This window comes from Bombina bombina, chromosome 1, assembly GCF_027579735.1.
Source record: "Bombina bombina isolate aBomBom1 chromosome 1, aBomBom1.pri, whole genome shotgun sequence".
Classification (NCBI taxonomy): Eukaryota; Metazoa; Chordata; class Amphibia; order Anura; family Bombinatoridae; genus Bombina; species Bombina bombina.
The window spans coordinates 248,548,519-248,572,002 of NC_069499.1; the positions used below are offsets into that span (position 1 = coordinate 248,548,519).

Below are 23,484 nucleotides of genomic sequence, written 5' to 3' on the forward strand. Positions count from 1 at the left end.
CTGGGGCCAAGCCAGAAGGGCATTGAGAACTGCTCTCAATTCCAGAATGTTTATTGGTAGGAGACTCTCCTCCTGATTCCATAGTCCCTGAGCCTTCAGAGAATTCCAGACAGCGCCCCAACCTAGGAGGCTGGCGTCTGTTGTTACAATTGTCCAGTCTGGCCTGCTGAATGGCATCCCCCTGGACAGGTGTGGCCGATAAAGCCACCATAGAAGAGAATTTCTGGTCTCTTGATTCAGATTCAGAGTAGGGGACAAATCTGAGTAATCCCCATTCCACTGACTTAGCATGCATAATTGCAGCGGTCTGAGGTGTAGGCGTGCAAAAGGTACTATGTCCATTGCCGCTACCATTAAGCCGATCACCTCCATGCATTGAGCTACTGACGGGTGTTGAATGGAATGAAGGACGCGGCATGCATTTTGAAGTTTTGTTAACCTGTCTTCTGTCAGGTAAATCTTCATTTCTACAGAATCTATAAGAGTCCCCAAGAATGGAACTCTTGTGAGAGGAAAGAGAGAACTCTTCTTTTCGTTCACTTTCCATCCATGCGACCTAAGAAATGCCAGAACTAACTCTGTATGAGACTTGGCAGTTTGAAAGCTTGAAGCTTGTATTAGAATGTCGTCTAGGTACGGAGCTACCGAAATCCCTCGCGGTCTTAGTACCGCTAGAAGGGCACCCAGAACCTTTGTGAAGATTCTTGGAGCCGTAGCCAATCCGAATGGAAGAGCTACAAACTGGTAGTGCCTGTCTAAGAAGGCAAACCTTAGATACCGGTGATGATCTTTGTGGATCGGTATGTGAAGGTAAGCATCCTTTAAATCCACTGTGGTCATGTACTGACCCTCTTGGATCATGGGTAAGATTGTCCGAATAGTTTCCATTTTGAACGATGGAACTCTTAGGAATTTGTTTAGAGTCTTTAAATCTAAGATTGGCCTGAAAGTTCCCTCTTTTTTGGGAACCACAAACAGGTTTGAGTAGAACCCTTGTCCTTGTTCCGACCACGGAACCGGATGGATCACTCCCATTGTTAACAGATCTTGTACGCAGCGTAGAAACGCTTCTTTCTTTATCTGGTTTGTTGACAACCTTGACAGATGAAATCTCCCTCTTGGGGGAGATAATTTGAAGTCTAGAAGGTATCCCTGAGATATGATCTCTAGTGCCCAGGGATCCTGAACATCTCTTGCCCAGGCCTGGGCGAAGAGAGAGAGTCTGCCCCCTACTAGATCCGGTCCCGGATCGGGGGCTCTCGGTTCATGCTGTCTTTGGGGCAGCAGCAGGTTTCCTGGCCTGCTTGCTTTTGTTCCAGGACTGGTTAGGCTTCCAGCCTTGCCTGTAACGAGCAACAGCTCCTTCCTGTTTTGGTGCAGTGGAGGTTGATGCTGCTCCTGCCTTGAAATTCCGAAAGGGACGAAAATTAGACTGTCTAGCCTTAGCTTTGGCCTTGTCTTGAGGTAGGGCGTGGCCCTTACCTCCCGTAATGTCAGCGATAATTTCTTTCAAACCGGGCCCGAATAAGGACTGCCCCTTGAAAGGTATATTAAGTAATTTGGACTTAGAAGTAACATCAGCTGACCAGGATTTTAGCCACAGTGCCCTGCGTGCCTGTACGGCGAATCCTGAGTTCTTAGCCGTAAGTTTGGTTAAATGTACTACGGCCTCCGAAATGAAAGAATTAGCTAGTTTAAGGACTCTAAGCCTGTCCGTAATGTCGTCTAGCGTAGAGGAACTAAGGTTCTCTTCAAGCGACTCAATCCAAAATGCTGCCGCAGCCGTAATCGGCGCGATACATGCAAGGGGTTGTAATATAAAACCTTGTTGAACAAACATTTTCTTAAGGTAACCCTCTAATTTTTTATCCATTGGATCTGAGAAAGCACAGCTATCCTCCACCGGGATAGTGGTACGCTTAGCTAAAGTAGAAACTGCTCCCTCCACCTTGGGGACCGTTTGCCATAAGTCCCGAGTGGTGGCGTCTATTGGAAACATCTTTCTAAATATTGGAGGGGGTGAGAACGGCACACCGGGTCTATCCCACTCCTTAGTAACAATTTCAGTTAGTCTCTTAGGTATAGGAAAAACGTCAGTACTCGCCGGTACCGCAAAGTATTTATCCAACCTACACAGTTTCTCTGGTATTGCAACGGTGTTACAATCGTTGAGAGCTGCTAAGACCTCCCCTAGTAGTACACGGAGGTTCTCCAATTTAAATTTAAAATTTGAAATATCTGAGTCCAATCTGTTTGGATCAGAACCGTCACCCACAGAATGAAGCTCTCCGTCCTCATGCTCTGCGAGCTGTGACGCAGTATCAGACATGGCCCTAGCATTGTCAGCGCACTCTGTTCTCACCCCAGAGTGATCACGCTTGCCTCTTAGTTCTGGTAATTTAGACAAAACTTCAGTCATAACAGTAGCCATATCTTGTAATGTTATCTGTAATGGCCGCCCAGATGTACTAGGCGCCAAAATATCACGCACCTCCCGGGCGGGAGATGCAGGTACTGTCGCGTGAGGCGAGTTAGTCGGCATAACTCTCCCCTCGCTGTTTGGTGAAATTTGTTCACATTGTACAGATTGACTTTTATTTAAAGTAGCATCAATACAGTTAGTACATAAATTTCTATTGGGCTCCACCTTGGCATTGGAACAAATGACACAGATATCTTCCTCTGAGTCAGACATGTTTAACACACTAGCAAAAAAACTTACAACTTGGTTATAATCTTTTTTAGCAAAAAAACGCACTGTGCCTCAAAGAGGTACTAACGATTAAATGACAGTTGAAATAATGAACTGAAAAACAGTTATAGCATCAAACTTTAAAACAACACAACTTTTAGCAAAGGTTTGTTCCCATTAGTAAAAAACAACACTAATTAAATTTGTACATAAGAAAACAAAACAACGTTTTTTATTCACAGTCACTATAAGAATTCTCACAGCTCTGCTGAGAGAATTTACCTCCCTTCAAAGAAGTTTGAAGACCCCTGAGATCTGTCAGAGATGAACCGGATCATGCAGGAAATATAAAAGTAGCTGACTGGAATTTTTTGATGCGTAGCAAAGAGCGCCAAAAACGGCCCCTCCCTCTCCCACACAGCAGTGAAGAGAAACGAAACTGTCACAATTAAAGCAAAAAACTGCCAAGTGGAAAATAATGCCCAAATATTTATTCACACAGTACCTCAGCAATGTAAACGATTCTACATTCCAGCAAAAACGTTTAACATGAGAATAGTTATTAAAAGGATTAGTGACCTTTAACACAGTAGTTCCGGTGAAATACCATCCCCAGAATACTGAAGTGTATACATACATGTCATTTTAACGGTATGGCAGGCTTTTCTCATCAATTCCATTCAGAAAATAAAAACTGCCACATACCTCAATGCAGATTCATCTGCCCGCTGTCCCCTGATCTGAAGCCTTTACCTCCCTCAGATGGTCGAGAACAGCAATATGATCTTAACGACTCCGGTTAAAATCATAGTAAAAAATCTCTGTCAGATTCTTCTCAAACTCTGCCAGAGAAGTAATAACACGCTCCGGTGCTATTTTAAAATAACAAACTTTTGATTGAAGTCATAAAAACTAAGTATAATCACCATAGTCCTCTCACACATCCTATCTAGTCGTTGGGTGCAAGAGAATGACTGGGACTGACGTAGAGGGGAGGAGCTATATGCAGCTCTGCTGGGTGAATCCTCTTGCATTTCCTGTTGGGGAGGAGTTATATCCCAGAAGTAATGATGACCCGTGGACTGATCACACATAACAGAAGAAAGAAGCAGTTTTATAAATGTACATCTTAATAAAAGGTTATAGCTAATTACCTCTGTTTTTTCTTGGGTGAACACTGGCTGAGGAAATGTCGTATAATATCTCTGGAAGAGAAAACAGAAGTCAGAATTGTAAATAAAACATATCTTATAGGTACATACCTGAGCCCAATGCTTTAAAGTCAAAATTAAAACTTTCACGATTCAGACAGAGAATGCAGTTTTAAGATACTTTCCAATTGACTTACATTACTAAATTGTACATAGTCCTTTTATATGCAAACTTTAAAGAGACATAAAACAGGTTGAGATCTGTGCATATCCTAAAAGGGCTAATTAAGTTTACAGAAAAAAAGGTTTAAAAATTGCTTGCAAGTATTTTAAAATATTTTTCAAAAATAAGCAAAATTAATTACATAGCTAAGCTGCTTGGAGCAGCCAACTCTACCTATCACTATCAGTGTTTAGACACAGGCATTGTATTTCAACTGCGTTCACAGATTCTAGGCATACTTCAGCATTCTACCAAAACAACAATAGATATAGATACAGCCATATAAGTAATTGTGTGGGGGGGAGTTAGAGCTTTAAAATTCAGAAACTAAAAATTAAGGGTTAATGGCGAGGCACTGGAGTATAAATTTGCAGGTAAAATAATTAAAGTACATATTATATTTTGTCTCTATCACAACTTGTTTTATGTTCCTTTAAGGCACCAGCTACTCCTGAGCATGTGCAAAGGTTCACAGTATATACAGTAAGTGTGTAATTTGCTGATGACTGTCACAAGGTACAGAAGGGTCGACAAATTGAAGTACATTTTAAAATGCTTTAGAAAAACAAATCTGCTCTTTTAATGCTATTTTATTATCTTTTTATCATGAACTTGTACTATAATAAATGGTCTTTTAAGTGCTAAATATCATTAATAGGCGTTTAGAAAACCATATGAAATGTGGGAAGAGAAAGAAGAAATACTGAAAAACAATTTATGTAAGAACTTACTTGATAAATTCATTTCTTTCATATTGGCAAGAGTCCATGAGCTAGTGACGTATGGGATATATAATCATACCAGGAGGGGCAAAGTTTCCCAAACCTCAAAATGCCTATAAATACAACCCTCACCACACCCACAATTCAGTTTAAAAATAGACAAGTAGTGGGGTGAAAAATGAGTAAAAAAGCATACAAAAAGAGGAACTGGAAATAAAATTTTGCTTTTATACAAAAATCATAACCAACATAAAAAGGGTGGGCCTCACAGACTCTTGCCAATATGAAAGAAATTAATTTATCAGGTAAGTTCTTACATAAATGATGTTTTCTTTCATGTAATTGGCAAGAGTCCATGAGCTAGTGACGTATGGGAGAGAAATATCCAAGATGTGGGAGACCACAGAAGAGTCACTAGAAAGGGAGGGATAAAATAAAAACAGCTATTTACACTGAAAAAATTAAATCCACACAAAAAATAAGTCTCTCATAAATTTCACATAAATTACAAGAAAAAAAACTTAGATCATAAGCAGAAGAATCAAACTAAAACAGCTGCCTGAAGAACTTTTCTACCAAAGACTACTTCAGAAGAAGCAAATACATCAAAATGGTAAAATTTTGTAAATGTATGCAAAGAAGACCAAGTTACTGCTTTGCAAATCAGATCAACCAAAGCTTCATTCTTAAAAGCCCAAGAAGTGGCGACTGATCTAGTAGAATGAGCTGTAATTCTCTGAGGCGGAGACTGTCCCGCCTCCAAATAAGCCTTGTGAATCAAAAGTTTTAACCAAAATGCCAAAGAAATGGCAGAGGCTTTCTGACCTTTCCTAGGACCAGAAAAAAAACAACAAATAGACTAGACGTCTTTCTGAAATCTTTAGTAGCTTCGACATAATATTTCAAAGTTTTTACAACATCCAAAGAATATAAAGATCTTTCAAGAGTATTCTTAGGATTAGGACACAAAGAAGGAACAACAATTTCCCTACTAATGTTGTTAGAATTTACAACCTTAGGAAGAAATTTAAACGAAGTCCGCAAAACAGCCTTATCCTGATGGAAAATCAGAAAAGGAGACTCACAAGAGAGAGCAGACAATTCGGAAACTCTCCTAGCAGAAGAGATAGCCAAAAGGAACAACACTTTCCAAGAAAGTAGTTTAATATCCAAAGAATTCATAGGCTCAAAAGGAGGAGCCTGCAAATTCTTCAAAACCAAATTAAGACTCCAAGGAAGAGAGATTGATTTAACAACAGGCTTGATACGAACCAAAGCCCGAACAAAAAAGTGATTATCAGGAAGTTTAGTAATCTTTCTATGAAATAAAACAAAGAGCAGAGATTTGTCCCTTCAAGGTACTTGCAAACAAACCTTTACCCAAACCATCCTGAAGAAACTGTAAAATTCTAGGAATCCTAAAAGAATTTATAAAAAAAAAAACACCATGAAATATAGGTTTGCCAAACACGATAATAAATCTTCCTTGAAACAGACATACGAGCCTGTAGCATAGTATTAATCACTGAGTCAGAGAAACCTCTATGACTAAGCACTAAGCGTTCAATTTCCATACCTTCAAATTTAGCGATTTGAGATCCTGATGGAAAAACGTCCCTTAAGACAGAAGGTTTGTCCTTAAAGGAAGTGGCCAAGGTTGGCAACTGGACATCCGGACAAGATCCGCATATCAAAACCTGTGAGGCCATGCTGGTGCTATCAGAAAAACATGTGATTGTTCCAATATGATCTTGGAGATCACCCTTGGAAGAAGAACTAGAGGCGGAAAAATGTAAGCAGGTTGGTAAAACCAAGAAACTGCTAACGCATCCACCATCTCTGAGGATCCCTGGACTCGGAAAGGTACCTGAGAAGCTTCTTGTTTAGATGGGAAGCCATCAGATCTATTTCAGGGAGACCCCACATCTGTACAATCTAACAAAATACATCTGGATGGAGAGACCACTCCCCTGGATGTAAAGAATGACGACTGAGATAATCCGCTTCCCAACTGTCTACACCTGGGATATGTATCTCAGAAATTAGACAGGAGTTGGATACCGCCCAAGAAAGTATTCGAGATACTTCTTCCCCCCTTGATGATTGACATATGCCACAGTTGTGATATTGTCTGTCTGATAACGAATGAATGATTCTCTCTTTAATAGAGGCCAAGCTTGAAGAGCCCTGAAAATAGCACAGAGTTCTAAAATATTGATTGGTAACATCGCCTCTTGAGGATTCCAAACTCCTTGTGCTGTCAGAGACCCCCAGACAGCTCCCCAACCTCTGAGACTTGCATCTGTTGAAATCACAGTCCAGGAAGGACGAACAAAAGAGGCTCCTTGAAGAATCCGATGATGGTCCAACCACCAGGACATAGAGAGTTGAATGTTGGGATTTAAGTATATCAGCTGTGATATCAGAGTATAATCTCTGCACCATTGATTCAGCATGCAAAGCTGCAAAGGGGATCACGTCCGATGCTGCAGTCATGAGACCTAAAACTTCCATGCACATAGCCACTGAAGGGAATGATCGAGACTGAAGGTTTCGACAGGCAGAAACCAATTTCATTTGTCGTCCAAATAAGGAAACACTGCAATACCCTGCTCTCTGATTATAGATAGAAGGGCACAGAGAACCTTCAAAAAGATTATTGGAGCTGTTGCTAGGCTAAATGAAAGAGCAAGAAATGGTAATGCTCGTCTAGAAAAGAGAATCTCAGAAACTGATAGTGGTCTGGATGAATCGGAATGTGAAGATACGCATCCTGTAAGTCTATTGAGGACATGCAATGACCTTCCTGAACAAAAGGCAGAATAGTCCTTATAGTCACCATCTTGAAAGTTGGGACCCTTACAAATTGATTCAAAAACTTTAGATCTAGAACTGGTCTGAAAGAATTTTCCTTCTTCGGGACAATGAATAGATTTGAATAAAAACCCAGACCCTGTTCCAGAATTGGAACTGGTACAATTACTCCTGAAAGCTCTAGATCTGAAACAAACTTCAGAAAGGCCTGAGCTTTCAAAGGATTTGTTGGAACGTGAGAGAGAAAAAAATCTTCTCACAGGTCGTCTTATTCTGAAACCTATTTGATACCCCTGAGAGACAATATTCTGAATCCAATGATTCTGAACGGAACCTTCCCAAGCGTCTTGAAATAATTTCAATCTGCCCCCCACCAGCAGAACTCGATTGAGCGCCGTACCTTCATGCAGTCTTGGGGGCTGGCTTTGGTTTTTTATAAGGCTTGGATTTATTCCAACTCGAGGATGGCTTCTAATTGGAGCCAGAGTCCTTAGGAGAAGGAGTGGTTTTCTGTTCTCTATTCTGACGAAAGGAACGAAACCGATTAGAAGCTTTAGGATTTGCCCTTAGACTTTTTATATTGAGGCAAATAAACTCCCTTCCCCCCAGTAATAGTGGAAATAATAGAATCCAACTGGGAACCAAACAAATTATTACCCTGGAATGATAGAGATTGTAACCTAGATTTAGATACCATGTCAGCATTCCATTATTTCAACCATAAAGCTCTTTTAGCTAAAATAGTCAAAGACATAGATTTAACATTAATCTTGATGATATAAAAAATAGCATCACAGATAAAATGATTAGCATGTTGAAGCAAATGAACAATGCTGTGCAAATCAGAGTCTTTTTCCCATTGTGCTAAGCTATCCAATTAAAAGGTTGATGCAGCCGCAACATCAGCCATCGAAATGGCAGGTCTGAGAATATAGCCAGAATGCAAATAAGCTTTTCTTAGATAAGATTCAATTTTCCTATCTAAAGGATCCTTACAAGAAGTACTGTCTTCCAAAGGAATAGTAGTACGTTTAACAAGAGTAGAAATAGCCCCATCAACCTTAGGGACTTTTTCCCAAAACTCTAATTTAGCCACTGGCAAAGGATACAACTTTTTAAACCTTGAAGAAGAAACAAAAGAAGTACCAGGCTTAGACCATTCCTTAGCAACCAAATCAGAAATAGCATCAGGAACAGTCACAGGAGGTTTATAGACAGAATTTAAATGTTTACTGGATTTATTATCAAGAGGACCAGACTCCTCAATATCCAAAGTTATTAATACTTCTTTTAACAAAGAACGAATATACTCAATCTTAAAAAGATAAGATGATTTATCAGTTTCAATGTCTGAAGTAGGATCTTCTGAGTCAGAGAGATCCTCATCAGAGGAGGATATATCAGTATGTTGCCGTTCAATACAAATTTCATCAGTATTATGAGAAGTTTTAAAAGACCTTTTACATTTATTTGAAGGCGGTATAGCAGCCATAGCCTTCTGTATCGCATCAGTAATATAATTTTTCATATCAACAGGGATATCATGTACTTTAGATGTTGAAGAACAACAGATACTGTACTAGCACTAATAGAAACCTTTTCTGCATGCAAAAGCTTATCATGACAACTGTTACATACTACAGCTGGAGATATAATCTCCACTAGCTTACAACAGATACACTTAGCTGTGGTAGAACTGTGTTCAGGCAGCATGGCTCCTACAGCAGCTTCTGAGACAGGATCAGATTGAGACATCTTGTAAAATGTAAAAGAAAAAATAACATTTAAACAAAAATATCTCCATATATAGCAGTTTCAGGAATGGGAAAAAATGCAAATGCTAAAATTGACAAAAAAAAAGCAAATAGCATAGCCCTCTGAGCATAAAGAAGGCAAGGAGCATATAGGAAGTGAGGTAAAATAAAATTAAAATTTTTGACGCCTTGTATGACGCACGAAACAAAAGGAAGTTGAGAAATTTTTTGGCACCAACAAACATCTGGAAATGACGCAACTCGCGTCATAACAAACAATTTCACGCCAAACAACCTAGCGTCAACTAAGACGCAGAAAATGACGAACCTGCATCACTACGGACTCACATTCGCGACAAAAAATTCTTGCGCCAAGAATGACGCAATAAATAACAGCATTTTGCCCGCAAGTTTTTCAAGGAAAAAACAAGTCAAATAAAATTAAAAAAAAATAAATAAAAAAAGACTATACCCCAGGTAAGACAAACTTCCTAAAACATGATTCCCATAATGAAACTGCTAGACTGCAAAGGGAAAAACACATAGACCTGACTCATGGCAAATATAAGTAAAAACAGAATTTATGCTTACCTGATAAATTACTTTCTCCAACGGTGTGTCCGGTCCACGGCGTCATCCTTACTTGTGGGAATATCTCTTCCCCAACAGGAAATGGCAAAGAGTCCCAGCAAAGCTGGCCATATAGTCCCTCCTAGGCTCCGCCCACCCCAGTCATTCGACCGACGGACAGGAGGAAAAATATAGGAGAAACCATATGGTACCGTGGTGACTGTAGTTAGAGAAAATAATTCATCAGACCTGATTAAAAAACCAGGGCGGGCCGTGGACCGGACACACCGTTGAAAGTAAGCATAAATTCTGTTTTCTCCAACATTGGTGTGTCCGGTCCACGGCGTCATCCTTACTTGTGGGAACCAATACCAAAGCTTTAGGACACGGATGAAGGGAGGGAGCAAATCAGGTTACCTAAACGGAAGGCACCACGGCTTGCAAAACCTTTCTCCCAAAAATAGCCTCCGAAGAAGCAAAAGTATCAAATTTGTAAAATTTGGCAAAAGTGTGCAGTGAAGACCAAGTCGCTGCCTTACATATCTGGTCAACAGAAGCCTCGTTCTTGAAGGCCCATGTGGAAGCCACAGCCCTAGTGGAGTGAGCTGTGATTCTTTCAGGAGGCTGCCGTCCGGAAGTCTCATAAGCCAATCGGATGATGCTTTTAAGCCAAAAGGAAAGAGAGGTAGAAGTCGCTTTTTGACCTCTCCTTTTACCAGAATAGACAACAAACAAAGAAGATGTTTGTCTGAAATCTTTTGTAGCCTCTAAATAGAATTTTAGAGCACGGACTACGTCCAAATTGTGTAACAAACGTTCCTTCTTTGAAACTGGATTCAGACATAAAGAAGGTACAACTATCTCCTGGTTAATATTCTTGTTAGAAACAACCTTTGGAAGAAAACCAGGCTTAGTACGCAAAACCACCTTATCTGCATGGAACACCAGATAGGGCGGAGAACACTGCAGAGCAGATAACTCTGAAACTCTTCTAGCAGAAGAAATAGCAACCAAAAACAAAACTTTCCAAGATAGTAACTTAATATCTATGGAATGTAAAGGTTCAAACGGAACCCCTTGAAGAACTGAAAGAACTAGATTTAGACTCCAGGGAGGAGTCAAAGGTCTGTAAACAGGCTTGATCCTAACCAGAGCCTGAACAAATGCTTGAACATCTGGCACAGCTGCCAGTCTTTTGTGTAGTAAGACAGATAAAGCAGAGATCTGTCCCTTTAGAGAACTTGCAGATAATCCTTTCTCCAAACCTTCTTGTAGAAAGGAGAGAATCTTAGGAAATTTTTTTTTTTTATTTAAAGTTTTTATTGAGGTTTTCAAGAGAAACAATACAAACAATCCATGAGGAAAAAAAAATATGATAATGACATACAAGAAAATAACATCCAATAAAAAATATTGTCCAGTATTTAAATATGATAATGACATACAAGAAAATAACATCCAATAGAAAATATTGTCCAGTATTTAAGGACACAAAACAGTGTCTGTAAAGTATATAAGACAAACCTAAATTAAACCTCGCTTTTATATTTTAGGGTTCCCCCAATAGACAAAAGGCCACTCTTGGACCTATACATATTCGTGTGACATAGAGAAGGGGGGCTAATAAGTCTCAAAGGCCACTTTTGGGCCATGATTTATAATACATCATATTCCCTGTTTTTGCAAACTAAATAATAGCAACGGCAGTAAAGGCACTATAGGTAACAAAGTTAATGGTAGAGTGTAAAGGTTAGATAATACTGAATATTGCAACAGGACATTAGAACAAAAAGTTAAGGCTAGTCCTTAACATTTAACTATGTGGACCACATAACATGAATAGTGAGGCACCAACACCTAAACTATATAAAGAGAATTTAAAATATATCTATCATTAAGGGGGGGTATATAGGGGTGGTACATATATAGAGGTCCCAAATTCTCAGACTATGTTCTACTTGATCGCATCTAAGAGTAAACTGTGTGGAGTGACTAGCATTAATACCTATATAGGTAACAAGACAGCAAGGTTAAGCAGTTAATTTAGTCAGCAAAGTTAATGTGTTAAGATCAGCGGGTCAACACACTATAACCTTGGTAGATTTATAGGGATATTGAAATCTCATTACTCTTAGCCCTTCTACTAAAATGAGTGGGACCTATAAAGGGGATATATGAATTTAATGGCTTATAGCGATCTATAACAGAAAAACTGCGCTCACTAGGTTTTAGCTCATATGAACATGACAGTTACTACACATTAATAAGCCCTTTAACCATTGTATACACGACATGCATCTCAAGTAAATGCAATAGAGAGCTATGGCGTCCATGAGTCAATGGGCCCTGCTAGAAGTCCAAAAGCCATGGGGCAGTTTATGGGGGAAGGGAGCACCAACAACCGTTTTGGCTAGGAAACGTCCTTGTCATCCTGTGACTTGGGGTAAGTTCCCACTATATCATAGTTATCGCTGAATAAAGGGACAAACAGGATGTTAAAGTCCAATGGGTGTAGGGGTATGCAGAGCCTGAAGCGGCTCGTCATTCTGATTGTTCAGCTTACCCAACTCCGTTCCGCTCAAAGACCAAGGTGCTGACCTCGCAAAATAAGTTTCCAGGGCAGGAGAAAAATGCTGCCGTGTTCCCCCTGCAAGTACTCTGCCTACCACTCCCAGCAAGATGCAGATGACAGAGCACACTTATCGCTCCGGTGGGCGACAGGCCTTGATACCTTGAAAGTAATGTTGGGAGCTTCTCACTACTCACTGCTCCATTTTCCGGCTTAGGAGTTAGTGCCGGGACATGTCGTCTGTTACACGCATGCAGATCCGCTGCCTCTGGAGGACCTAGGAAGCCAAGACTACGATTGAGCCCACCGCTCTCCCCGGCACGTCTCGGCCAGGCTAGATGAGGCTGTCTGGCAATCTCCGGTAACGGCAGTGTAGTGTCATTGGCGTCTGGGGCATGGCTGTATAGGGATCGCTGGGTTTCGACAACATCTTTGGGTAAGTACTGCGCTGATCTTTCCACTGCCCCCACAACACCACAATGCTCAATCCCAGGGCTTAGGACAGGGATAAGTTTGTCTTCGCTGTTACTGTTCTGCAATTCAGTATTCTGCTCACTTTCAAAGGTCTCTTTCATGGTAGTATTAGGAGGGCAAGGTGCCTGTGCATTCATTTGTGATCTCTCGTAGTGGCGGGGGACAGGCTGGATGATCCGCACAGTGGCTCTGCTTAATTGTGTCCTTTGTGCCTCCACAGCTCCACCGGGACACATGGAAATGGTATGTGTATCAGCGATCTTAAATGGCGGATATGCCAAAACTTGCTGCATAGTACTTGGCTTTTTTTGGCTTTCGCCTCCAAGCGACTCAACCGTGTTACTTTTACTTGTCTTAGAAGCAATAGATCTTGTAAGAGAATGCAGCTTCTCCACTTCAGTATCCCAAACTCTAGCGATTTCCTCAAAGTGCGATTGTAGAAGGGCCTCAATCTCCAACAGCATACCATGAGTGCCGGTCGCCATTGTGGAATAGAGCTAGATCTTACAGGGATCAATGTTGTACAGAAATAAGGGCAGCAATAATATGCTGCTATTAACCCAGAGTCATCAAGATCCCCGGGGGGGGGTAGTATGTGCGGCAGCCTCGACGGCACAGAGTAACTGAGTCACAAATTAGGCCTGCTTGCCATGCGGTCAGCTTCCATGCAATCAAGCTGAGGAACATAGGATGAGCCGTCTATATAATATTATCTCGCTAACTCCTCCAGGGAAACTTCAGGGCACCTTCCCAAAGGTGTCAGGTGCAAAAGTTATTTTTTTTAAAAGAGAGAATAATAGTTATATCCAAGTAAGAGTCAGGAGCTCCTCATATACACAACCTTCCGCAACAGCTGTAGGCTCCGCCCCCGAATCTTAGGAATTTTTATCTTATTCCATGGGAATCCTTTGGATTCACACCAACAGATATATCTTTTCCATATTTTATGGTAAATCTTTCTAGTTACCGGTTTTCTGGCCTGAACCAGAGTATCTATCACAGAATCTGAAAACCCACACTTTGATAGAATCAAGCGTTCAATCTCCAAGCCGTCAGCTGGAGGGAGACCAGATTTGGATGTTCAAATGGACCCTGAACAAGAAGGTCCTGTCTCAAAGGTAGCTTCCATGGTGGAACCAATGACATATTCACCAGGTCTGCATACCAAGTCCTGCGTGGCCACGCAGGAGCTATCAAGATCACCGAGGCCCTCTCCTGTTTGATCCTGGCTACTAGCCTGGGAATGAGAGGAAACGGTGGAAATACATAAGCTAGGTTGAAGGTCCAAGGTGCTACTAGTGCATCTACTAGAGTCGCCTTGGGATCCCTGGATCTGGACCCGTAGCAAGGAACCTTGAAGTTCTGACGAGACGCCATCAGATCCATGTCTGGAATGCCCCATAACTGAGTTAGTTGGGCAAAGATCTCCGGGTGGAGTTCCCACTCCCCCGGATGGAATGTCTGACGACTCAGATAATCCGCTTCCCAGTTTTCCACACCTGGGATGTGGATCGCAGATAGGTGGCAGGAGTTATCCTCCGCCCATTGAATTATTTTGGTCACTTCTTTCATCGCCAGGGAACTTCTTGTTCCCCCCTGATGATTGATATACGCAACGGTCGTCATGTTGTCTGATTGGAATCTTATGAATCTGGCCTTTGCTAGCTGAGGCCAAGCCCTGAGAGCATTGAAGATCGCTCTTAGTTCCAGAATGTTTATCGGGAGAAGAGACTCTTCCGGAGACCATAGTCCCTGAGCTTTCAGGGATTTCCAGACCACGCCCCAGCCCACTAGACTGGCGTCGGTCGTGACAATGACCCACTCTGGTCTGCGGAAGCTCATTCCCTGGGATAGATGGTCCAGGGTCAGCCACCAACGGAGTGAATCTCTGGTCTTCTGATCTAATTGAATCATTGGAGACAAGTCTGTATAGTCCCCATTCCACTGTTTGAGCATGCTCAGTTGTAATGGTCTTAGATGAATTTGTGCAAAAGGAACTATGTCCATTGCTGCAACCATCAACCCTACTACTTCCATGCACTACGCTATGGAAGGACGTGGAACAGAATGAAGAACTTGACAAGTGCTTAGAAGTTTTGACTTTCTGACCTCTGTCAGAAAAATCCTCATTTCTAAGAAATCTATTATTGTTCCCAAGAAGGGAACTCTTGTTGACGGAGACAGAGAACTTTTTTCTATGTTCACCTTCCATCCGTGTGATCTGAGAAAGGCCAGAACGATGTCTGTATGAGCCTTTGCTGTTGACAGGGACGACGCTTGTATTAGAATGTCGTCCAAGTATGGTACTACTGCAATGCCCCTCGGTCTTAGAACCGCTAGAAGGGACCCTAGTACCTTTGTGAAAATCCTTGGAGCAGTGGCTAACCCGAATGGGAGGGCCACAAACTGGTAATGTTTGTCCAGAAAGGCGAACCTTAGGAACTGATGATGTTCTTTGTGGATAGGAATATGTAGGTACGCATCCTTTAGATCCACGGTAGTCATAAATTGACCTTCCTGGATAGTGGGTAGAATCGTTTGAATGGTTTCCATCTTGAACGATGGTACCCTGAGAAATTTGTTTAGGATCTTCAAATCCAAAATTGGTCTGAAAGTTCCCTCTTTTTTGGGAACTACGAACAGATTTGAATAAAATCCCATTCCTTGTTCCCATCTTTAACAGGTCTTCTACACAATGTAAGAACGCCTGTCTCTTTATTTGGTTTAAGGATAAGTGAGACATGTGGAACCTTCCCCTTGGGGGTAGTTCCCTGAATTCCAGAAGATAACCCTGAGATACTATTTCTAGTGCCCAGGGATCCTGAACATCTCTTGCCCAAGCCTGAGCAAAGAGAGAGAGTCTGCCCCCTACTAGATCCGGTCCCGGATCGGGGGCTACTCCTTCATGCTGTTTTGTTAGCAGCAGCAGGCTTCTTGGCCTGTTTACCCTTGTTACAGCCTTGCATAGGCTTCCAGGCTGGTTTGGGCTGTGAGGCATTACCCTCTTGCTTAGAGGAAATTGCGAAAGGAACGAAAATTAGACTTATTCTTGGCCTTGAAAGGCCTATCTTGAGGAAGGGCGTGGCCCTTTCCCCCAGTGATGTCTGAGATAATCTCTTTCAATTCTGGTCCAAATAGAGTTTTACCTTTGAAAGGGATGTTAAGCAATTTTGTCTTGGATGATACATCCACTGACCAAGACTTTAGCCAAAGCGCTCTGCGCGCCACAATTGCAAACCCTGAATTTTTCGCCGCTAATCTAGCTAATTGCAAAGCGGCATCTAAAATAAAAGAGTTAGCCAACTTAAGTGCGTGAACTCTGTCCATAACCTCCTCATATGGAGTCTCTCTACTGAGCGACTTTTCTAGTTCCTCGAACCAGAACCACGCTGCTGTAGTGACAGGAACAATGCACGAAATGGGTTGTAGAAGGTAACCTTGCTGTACAAAAATCTTTTTAAGCAAACCTTCCAATTTTTTATCCATAGGATCTTTGAAAGCACAACTATCCTCGATAGGAATAGTAGTGCGCTTGTTTAGAGTAGAAACTGCCCCCTCGACCTTAGGGACTGTCTGCCATAAGTCCTTTCTGGGGTCGACCATAGGAAATAATTTCTTAAATATAGGGGGGGGAACAAAAGGTATGCCGGGCTTCTCCCACTCCTTATTCACTATGTCCGCCACCCGCTTGGGTATAGGAAAAGCGTCGGGGTGCACCGGAACCTCTAGAAACTTGTCCATCTTGCATAATTTCTCTGGAATGACCAAGTTGTCACAATCATCCAGAGTAGATAACACCTCCTTAAGCAGTGCGCGGAGATGCTCTAATTTAAATTTAAATGTCACAACATCAGGTTCAGCTTGTTGAGAAATTTTTCCTGAATCTGAAATTTCCCCATCTGACAAAACCTCCCTCATGGCCACTTCAGATTGGTGTGAGGGAATGACAGAACAATTATCATCAGTGCCCTCCTGCTCTTCAGTGTTTAAAACGCTTTCTCTGATATGCAGGCATTTTGGATAAAATATTTGCTATGGAGTTATCCATTACAGCCGTCAATTGTTGCATGGTAATAAGCATTGGCGCGCTAGATGTACTAGGGGCCTCCTGCGTGGGCAAAACTGGTGTAGACACAGTAGGAGATGATGTAGTATCATGTCTACTCCCCTCATCTGAGGAATCATCTTGGGCAATTTCATTATCTGTGGCAGTACTGTCCTTACTTTGTTTGAACGCTATGGCACAATTATCACACAATTTTAAATGGGGAGACACATTGGCTTTCATACATATAGAACATAGCTTATCCGAAGGCACAGACATGTTAAACAGGCTTAAACTTGTCAATAAAGCACAAAAAACGTTTTAAAACAAAACCGTTACTGTCTCTTTAAATTTTAAACAGAAACACTTTATTACTGAATATGTGAAAAAGTATGAAGGAATTGTTCAAAAATTACCAAAATTTCACCACAGTGTCTTAAAGCATTAAGAGTATTGCACACCAATTTTCAGAGCTTTAACCCTTAAAATAACGGAACCGGAGCCGTTTACAAATTTAACCCCTATACAGTCCCAGCTACAGCCTTTGCTGAGACCTAACCAAGCCCAGAGGGGAATACGATACCAAATGACGCCTTCTAGAAACTTTTCCAGCTACTTTCAGATCCTCACACATGCATCTGCATGTCTTGCTCTCAAAAACAACTGCGCAGTAATGGCGCGAAAATGAGGCTCAGCCTACAACTGGGAAGGCCCTCCCTGACTGGAAAAGGTGTCTAACATAGTGCCTGTCGTTAAAAAACGTTCCCCAAGTTTATAAATGTGAATTGTCAGCATAAACATGTATAAAATGTCCAAATAAAGCAATCGATTTAGCCCATAAAAATGTCTACCAGTTTTATAGCCCATATTAAGCCCTTTATTCTGTTTGAGACTAAGAAAATGGCTTACCAGTCCCCATGAGGGGAAATGACAGCCTTCCAGCATTACACAGTCTTGTTAGAAATATGGCTAGTCATACCTTAAGCAGAAAAGTCTGCTAACTGTTTCCCCCAACTGAAGTTACTTCATCTCAACAGTCCTATGTGGAAACAGCAATCGATTTTAGTTACTGTCTGCTAAAATCATTTTCCTCTCACAAACAGAAATCTTCATCCTTTTCTGTTTCAGAGTAAATAGTACATACCAGCACTATTTTAAAATAACAAACACTTGATAGAAGAATAAAAAACTACATTTAAACACCAAAAACTCTTAACCATCTCCGTGGAGATGTTGCCTGTGCAACGGCAAAGAGAATGACTGGGGTGGGCGGAGCCTAGGAGGGACTATATGGTCAGCTTTGCTGGGACTCTTTGCCATTTCCTGTTGGGGAAGATATATTCCCACAAGTAAGGATGACGCCGTGGACCGGACACACCAATGTTAGAGAAATACATATATTTAAAACTTTATACATAAAGCACAAAACCACAGCTGAGAGAGTCTTAAATAATGATACATACTTACCGAAAGACACCCATCCACATATAGCAGATAGCCAAACCAGTACTGAAAGCTATCAGCAGAGGTAATGGTATATAAGAGTATATCGTCGATCTGAAAAGGGAGGTAGGAGATGAATCCCTACGACCGATAACAGAGAACCCTTGAAAAGATTTCCTGAGAGGGTAACCATGAAATCAATAGGCATAAAATCGCTTCCCTCTGACAAACACTGTACTCTAAGAGGAATTGGGCTTCAGAATACTTAGAAGCACTTATCACAGAAGAAATCATAAAAATCAAGCACAAACTTACTTCACCACCTCCATAGGAGGCAAAGTTTGTAAAACCGAATTGTAGGTGTTGTGAGGGGTGTATTTTTAGGCATTTTGAGGTTTGGGAAACTTTGCCCCTCCTAGTAGGATTGTATATCCCATATGTCACTAGCTCATGGACTCTTGCCAAGTACATGAAATAAATATTCCAATGATAAATCAACAGGCAATCCCCATAAACCCAAACCTATCACAATGAAGAAAGAACATTTGACAATGTTTCATGAAGGCATTTCCCATGGGGAAAAACAAATTGCACCAATTCAGAAACTAAAAGGACAAAGCCAAGTAGCCCTGTTTGCAATTAGAAGCCTACAGAAAAATAAATAAAAATATGAAACATCATTACTTTGGATGCTGTTTGGACTTTGCCTGTAAAATGGGCTATGATGGATGGCTGAGGATTTCCTTGTTTGTGAGAGTGGTTAGATATGGTCGTGGTAATTAGAGTAATTGAGTGTGGGCCTCTGGCACAGCAGCAAATATGCCCCAACTGCCTTGATTTGACTTTGTGTTACTAAGCTTAGCAACATAGGTATTCTGTTTTTCACAGCACTCTCATATAACCTTTTACCTCAATTTTGAAGAAAGGGTTCACAGAGGAACTTGTATGTTATACAAAGGAAGGTTAACAGACTTGTTGACATGCTTCATTTCCTGTGATAGGGGCAGTTGACCTCTTTTTGCAGAATTTAGCTAGGCCGCAAAAAATGGTCAGATATATAGACAGATAAGAGTATATATTGCTTATTTCTGTACAATAAAAAGAAAGCTGTGAATGCTTCAGACGTTATGTTGTTGTTCATGCAATCATATAACTAGATGTAAATCTGCTTTAGGGGCACTCTGGGAATTATTTGTGGGAAATAAGTGCACAGTTACAAGTCATGTGAATGATGAGTCACAGAAGTGTATGAGTAGCAAGGGCCTTGTAACGTGCAGTCTTGTTTGCTTGGCTGTTGCAATTCTGGTATATAATCCTCTCCTACACACCACACCTCATCCTACTGACAGTGTTTTTAATTCTTATCCATTTTTGTCCCCTGCACATTTTCTTCCCTTTATACTCTCCTAAACCTTGTGTGCTACCATTTACAATGCCCTCTTCTGTTTGTGTGCCAAATCTATAGTTCTACCTGAGCATTTAGCAGCTGCTTGCACGTCTGTGCAGGGAATGTGTAAGTAGCATAGGAATCATCCCATCCGACATGAGACTCAGCCTTCAAATTCAAATAACCTTCAGCCTGATCCTCCTGTAAAAGCAAAAAGACAACAACATTTAGCCAAGGTACAAAAAAAACCTGTATGTCACAGCTATCTAGTGAATACCAAGCAAATGGAAGATTGAAGTATGTGGGTATGATGACTTTACAAGTATTTTAATATAAGAACATCTGCTGTAATAAAAATACTGTTAAAGTGTAAATGAAGTTTAGTTTATACAGAGCAACTTTTCATTTTCCAGATGGCATTATGAAGTAGCCAGCTGGGGACGGTATAATAATTTGCAATATTATAATATTTTCTGTTAGTTATGTTACTTAGGCTATCCAAAGCATAAAATAATTGCACAATTTAAAATAAATTTATTTAATGATCAATTTCACAACATGCATCAAAATAATATGTTTTTTTAATTTAATATTGTCTTAAAGGGACATTAAACCTAACATTTTTCTTTTATGATTCAGAGAATACAATTTTTAAAAAGTTTCCAATTTAATTATATTATCAAATGTATTTCATTCTCATGTTATTCTTTGTTGAAGAGATATCTAGGTAGCGTGCACATGCCTGAAGCACTAGTGCTGCCACCTAGTGCTCCTGCTAATGTAGAACATTGTTGCAAAACTGCTGCTATATAATGCTGCAGACACGTGCACACTCTTGAGCTTACATTTTTGCTTTTGAACAAAGGATAACAATAAAAGGAACAAAAATTGATAACAGGAGTAAATTAGAAAGCTGCTTAAAATTGTATGCTCTGAATCATGGAAGTTTAATTTTGACTAGACTATCCCTTTAACTTATATTCTTTCCTCCAGCTGTTTACTGTACATCAAGACGTAAGAGCGAGCACCAGGACATAATGGGGCATTGGGGCCCAATAAAATGGAACTAAGATTTTCTAAAGAGAGTTCCAGGGGTATCAGATGCTCTCCCTTTAACCTGGCTCCACGTGGAGGAGTTGAATGCTCTAATTATATTACTACATGATTTTCTTCCTTTTAAAGGTCCCGAGCACAGTACTAACAACAAAGGTAGATTAATTGAAACATGTGTCTCCTTAGCTGGACATAGGTTTCCATATTCTATTACCCAATTTAAAATAATGTGGAATTTTAAGCAGGCAAATAATACTCCAAAACGTACCACAAAACCAGAGACTTCATTGTAGCAGCTGCAGTAGCGCAGGTACCATGTAATGCTGTAACTCAGGGATGAATCGCAGGTGGTGCCGTTTTCCCCTTGAAGCAGAATAGATACGATACAAGGTCAGATAAGGTTACAGAACAAAGTAACATATAAAATAAGACAGATTGAAAGAGGTGGATGGGTGAGAACTAATGCAAGGTAATTTATATAACTGCCATAACAGGCTAAAATACATTGCAGCTGTCACTCACTGAAAATGTGTAGGCAATAAGCACAAACACTGCAGTTTCTAATTAGAGATTATTACAAGTGTAATATGTATATGGATTTGCATAAATAAATGAGAATGAGTGACTATTTCCTGGTACTGTATAACAAAGGAATAAGTGAATGTTTAAAAGGACTAGGGCTGCAACTAACGATTATTTCCATAATCAATTAATCGGACGATTATTTTTTCGATTAATCGACTAATCGGATAAAAAATAAATAATTTTTTCCTATATTTTAAATAAAATCCATATACTGAGTGTTATAAATATAAAGTTCAGACTAAAACTTTACATTAACACAACTGTTGGTCTAATTTTTTTAAGCCGCAGAACAAATTTTTATAATTAAGCAAAACAAAACTACAAACTGTTTGAAAAGAGGTAGAACTAGTAAGAGATAAACTACCACTGTTTATAACATTCTGTTATTCACTCTTTCAGAAACTTTGCATTGAAATGAAAAAATGTCAACATGTTCACATGCTCCTGGCTGAGGCTGGCTCTCTTTTTTGCAAGCTATTTTGCCTGCAGCAGAGAAGAGGCGCTCATATGGTGTTGAGGAGCATGAGATGAATAAGTAGGGTTTTGACAATTTCACCAAGGTGGGCTATTTATCTTTGTTAGCTCTCCACCAATGCAAGGGGCCTCTTAAAGTAAGCCTGGTCTTCTGACATAAAAATATCTTGAATATCTATATGCAATGGTAAACAACCAGTTATAAGGTTAGGGGGAACAATATCTAGTCCACTCTTCAAATATCAGATATATACTTAGAGGTTGAATTTGGTACATATTCCAATTAATTAAAAATATTAAAACACAAAAAAGGCAAAAGGGCTAAAGACTATATATCAGTAACAGGGCACAGCCTTACACATTTATTTATAGAGTACATATAATCAGCAATAGCAAGCAATCCGCTAAAAATTGTGCAAACAGGTAATGGTGACATAAATTCATTTAACAAATGCCATCAATCTAGGGCTAGGTGTAAATAACAAGCTCGGTACTATATCATGCAAAGCAAAGTCCCAAATCACCTGATTTAATATAAACAATACAAATTATGATTCCTATTTTATTTCTGGGCTGCACATAAGACAGGAGTAGTTGTAAAATTAAAAAGAAACTTATACTGTCCTGAAAAAGTGAGAAGTAAAATGTCTGTAGACGTCCTTTAGGCTAAGGGCATAACCATAAAACACAATACCATGTGCAGGAGCTTATCGGAGTGAAGCAGCTGGCACAGACTAACTAATTCCAACCAACTAATCGATAATGAGATTCGTTGACAACTATTTTCATAATCGATTATGCCGATTAGTTGTTGCAGCTCTAAAAAGGACATTCTAGTGCAAAAATGACAAGCTCTAATTTGCTAGATCATGTAACTTACACATCACTGACAAGTTAAAAGGGACAGTCTACACCAGAATTTTTATTGTTTTAAAAGACAGATAATTCCTTTCTTACCCATTTTGCATAACCATCACAGTTACATTGATATACTTTTTACCTCTGTGATTACCTTGTACCTAAGCCTCTGCAAACTGCCCCCTTATTTCAGTTCTTTTGACAGACTTGCATTTTAGCCAATCAGTGCTGACTTCTAGGTAACTCCACATGCATGGGCACAGTGTTATCTATATGACACACATGAACTAACACCCTCTAGTGGTAAAAAAACTGTCAAAATGCATTCAGATAAGAGGCAGCCTTCAAGGTCTAAGAAATTTGCATATGAACCTGCTAGGTTTAGCTTTCAACTAAATACCAAGAGAACAAAGCAAAATTGGTGATAAAAGTAAATTGGAAAGTTAAGAAATGACATGCCCTATCTGAATCATGAAAGTTTATTTAAAAAACCCCAAAACCTATGTATATAACCACTGCATAGGGGTTAAATACATAGGTAATATCCAACTCAGAAACGGCAAGCCTACCCCATTCACAAACAAAAAAAATAATTTCAACCTCTAATGGGAACTGACCGCCCCCCCAAAACAAAACAAAACAAAACCACAGTGAACTTACAGGAAAAGGG

The 23,484-nt window shown here is 40.3% G+C and overlaps 1 protein-coding gene across 2 annotated transcripts in view; it reads right to left on the minus strand.

The window, feature by feature from the left end:
- TMEM87A (transmembrane protein 87A) overlaps positions 1-23,484 on the minus strand; it is a 244,168-nt gene that overhangs the window by 173,883 nt on the left and 46,801 nt on the right. For both annotated transcript variants that reach the window (XM_053697919.1, XM_053697918.1), the window contains exons 3-5: positions 21,166-21,260; positions 19,929-20,045; positions 3,847-3,897 (exon numbers count right to left, since the gene is read on the minus strand). In XM_053697919.1, coding sequence (XP_053553894.1) covers positions 3,847-3,897; positions 19,929-20,045; positions 21,166-21,260 — 263 coding nt within the window. The remainder of the gene's footprint in view (positions 1-3,846; positions 3,898-19,928; positions 20,046-21,165; positions 21,261-23,484) is intronic.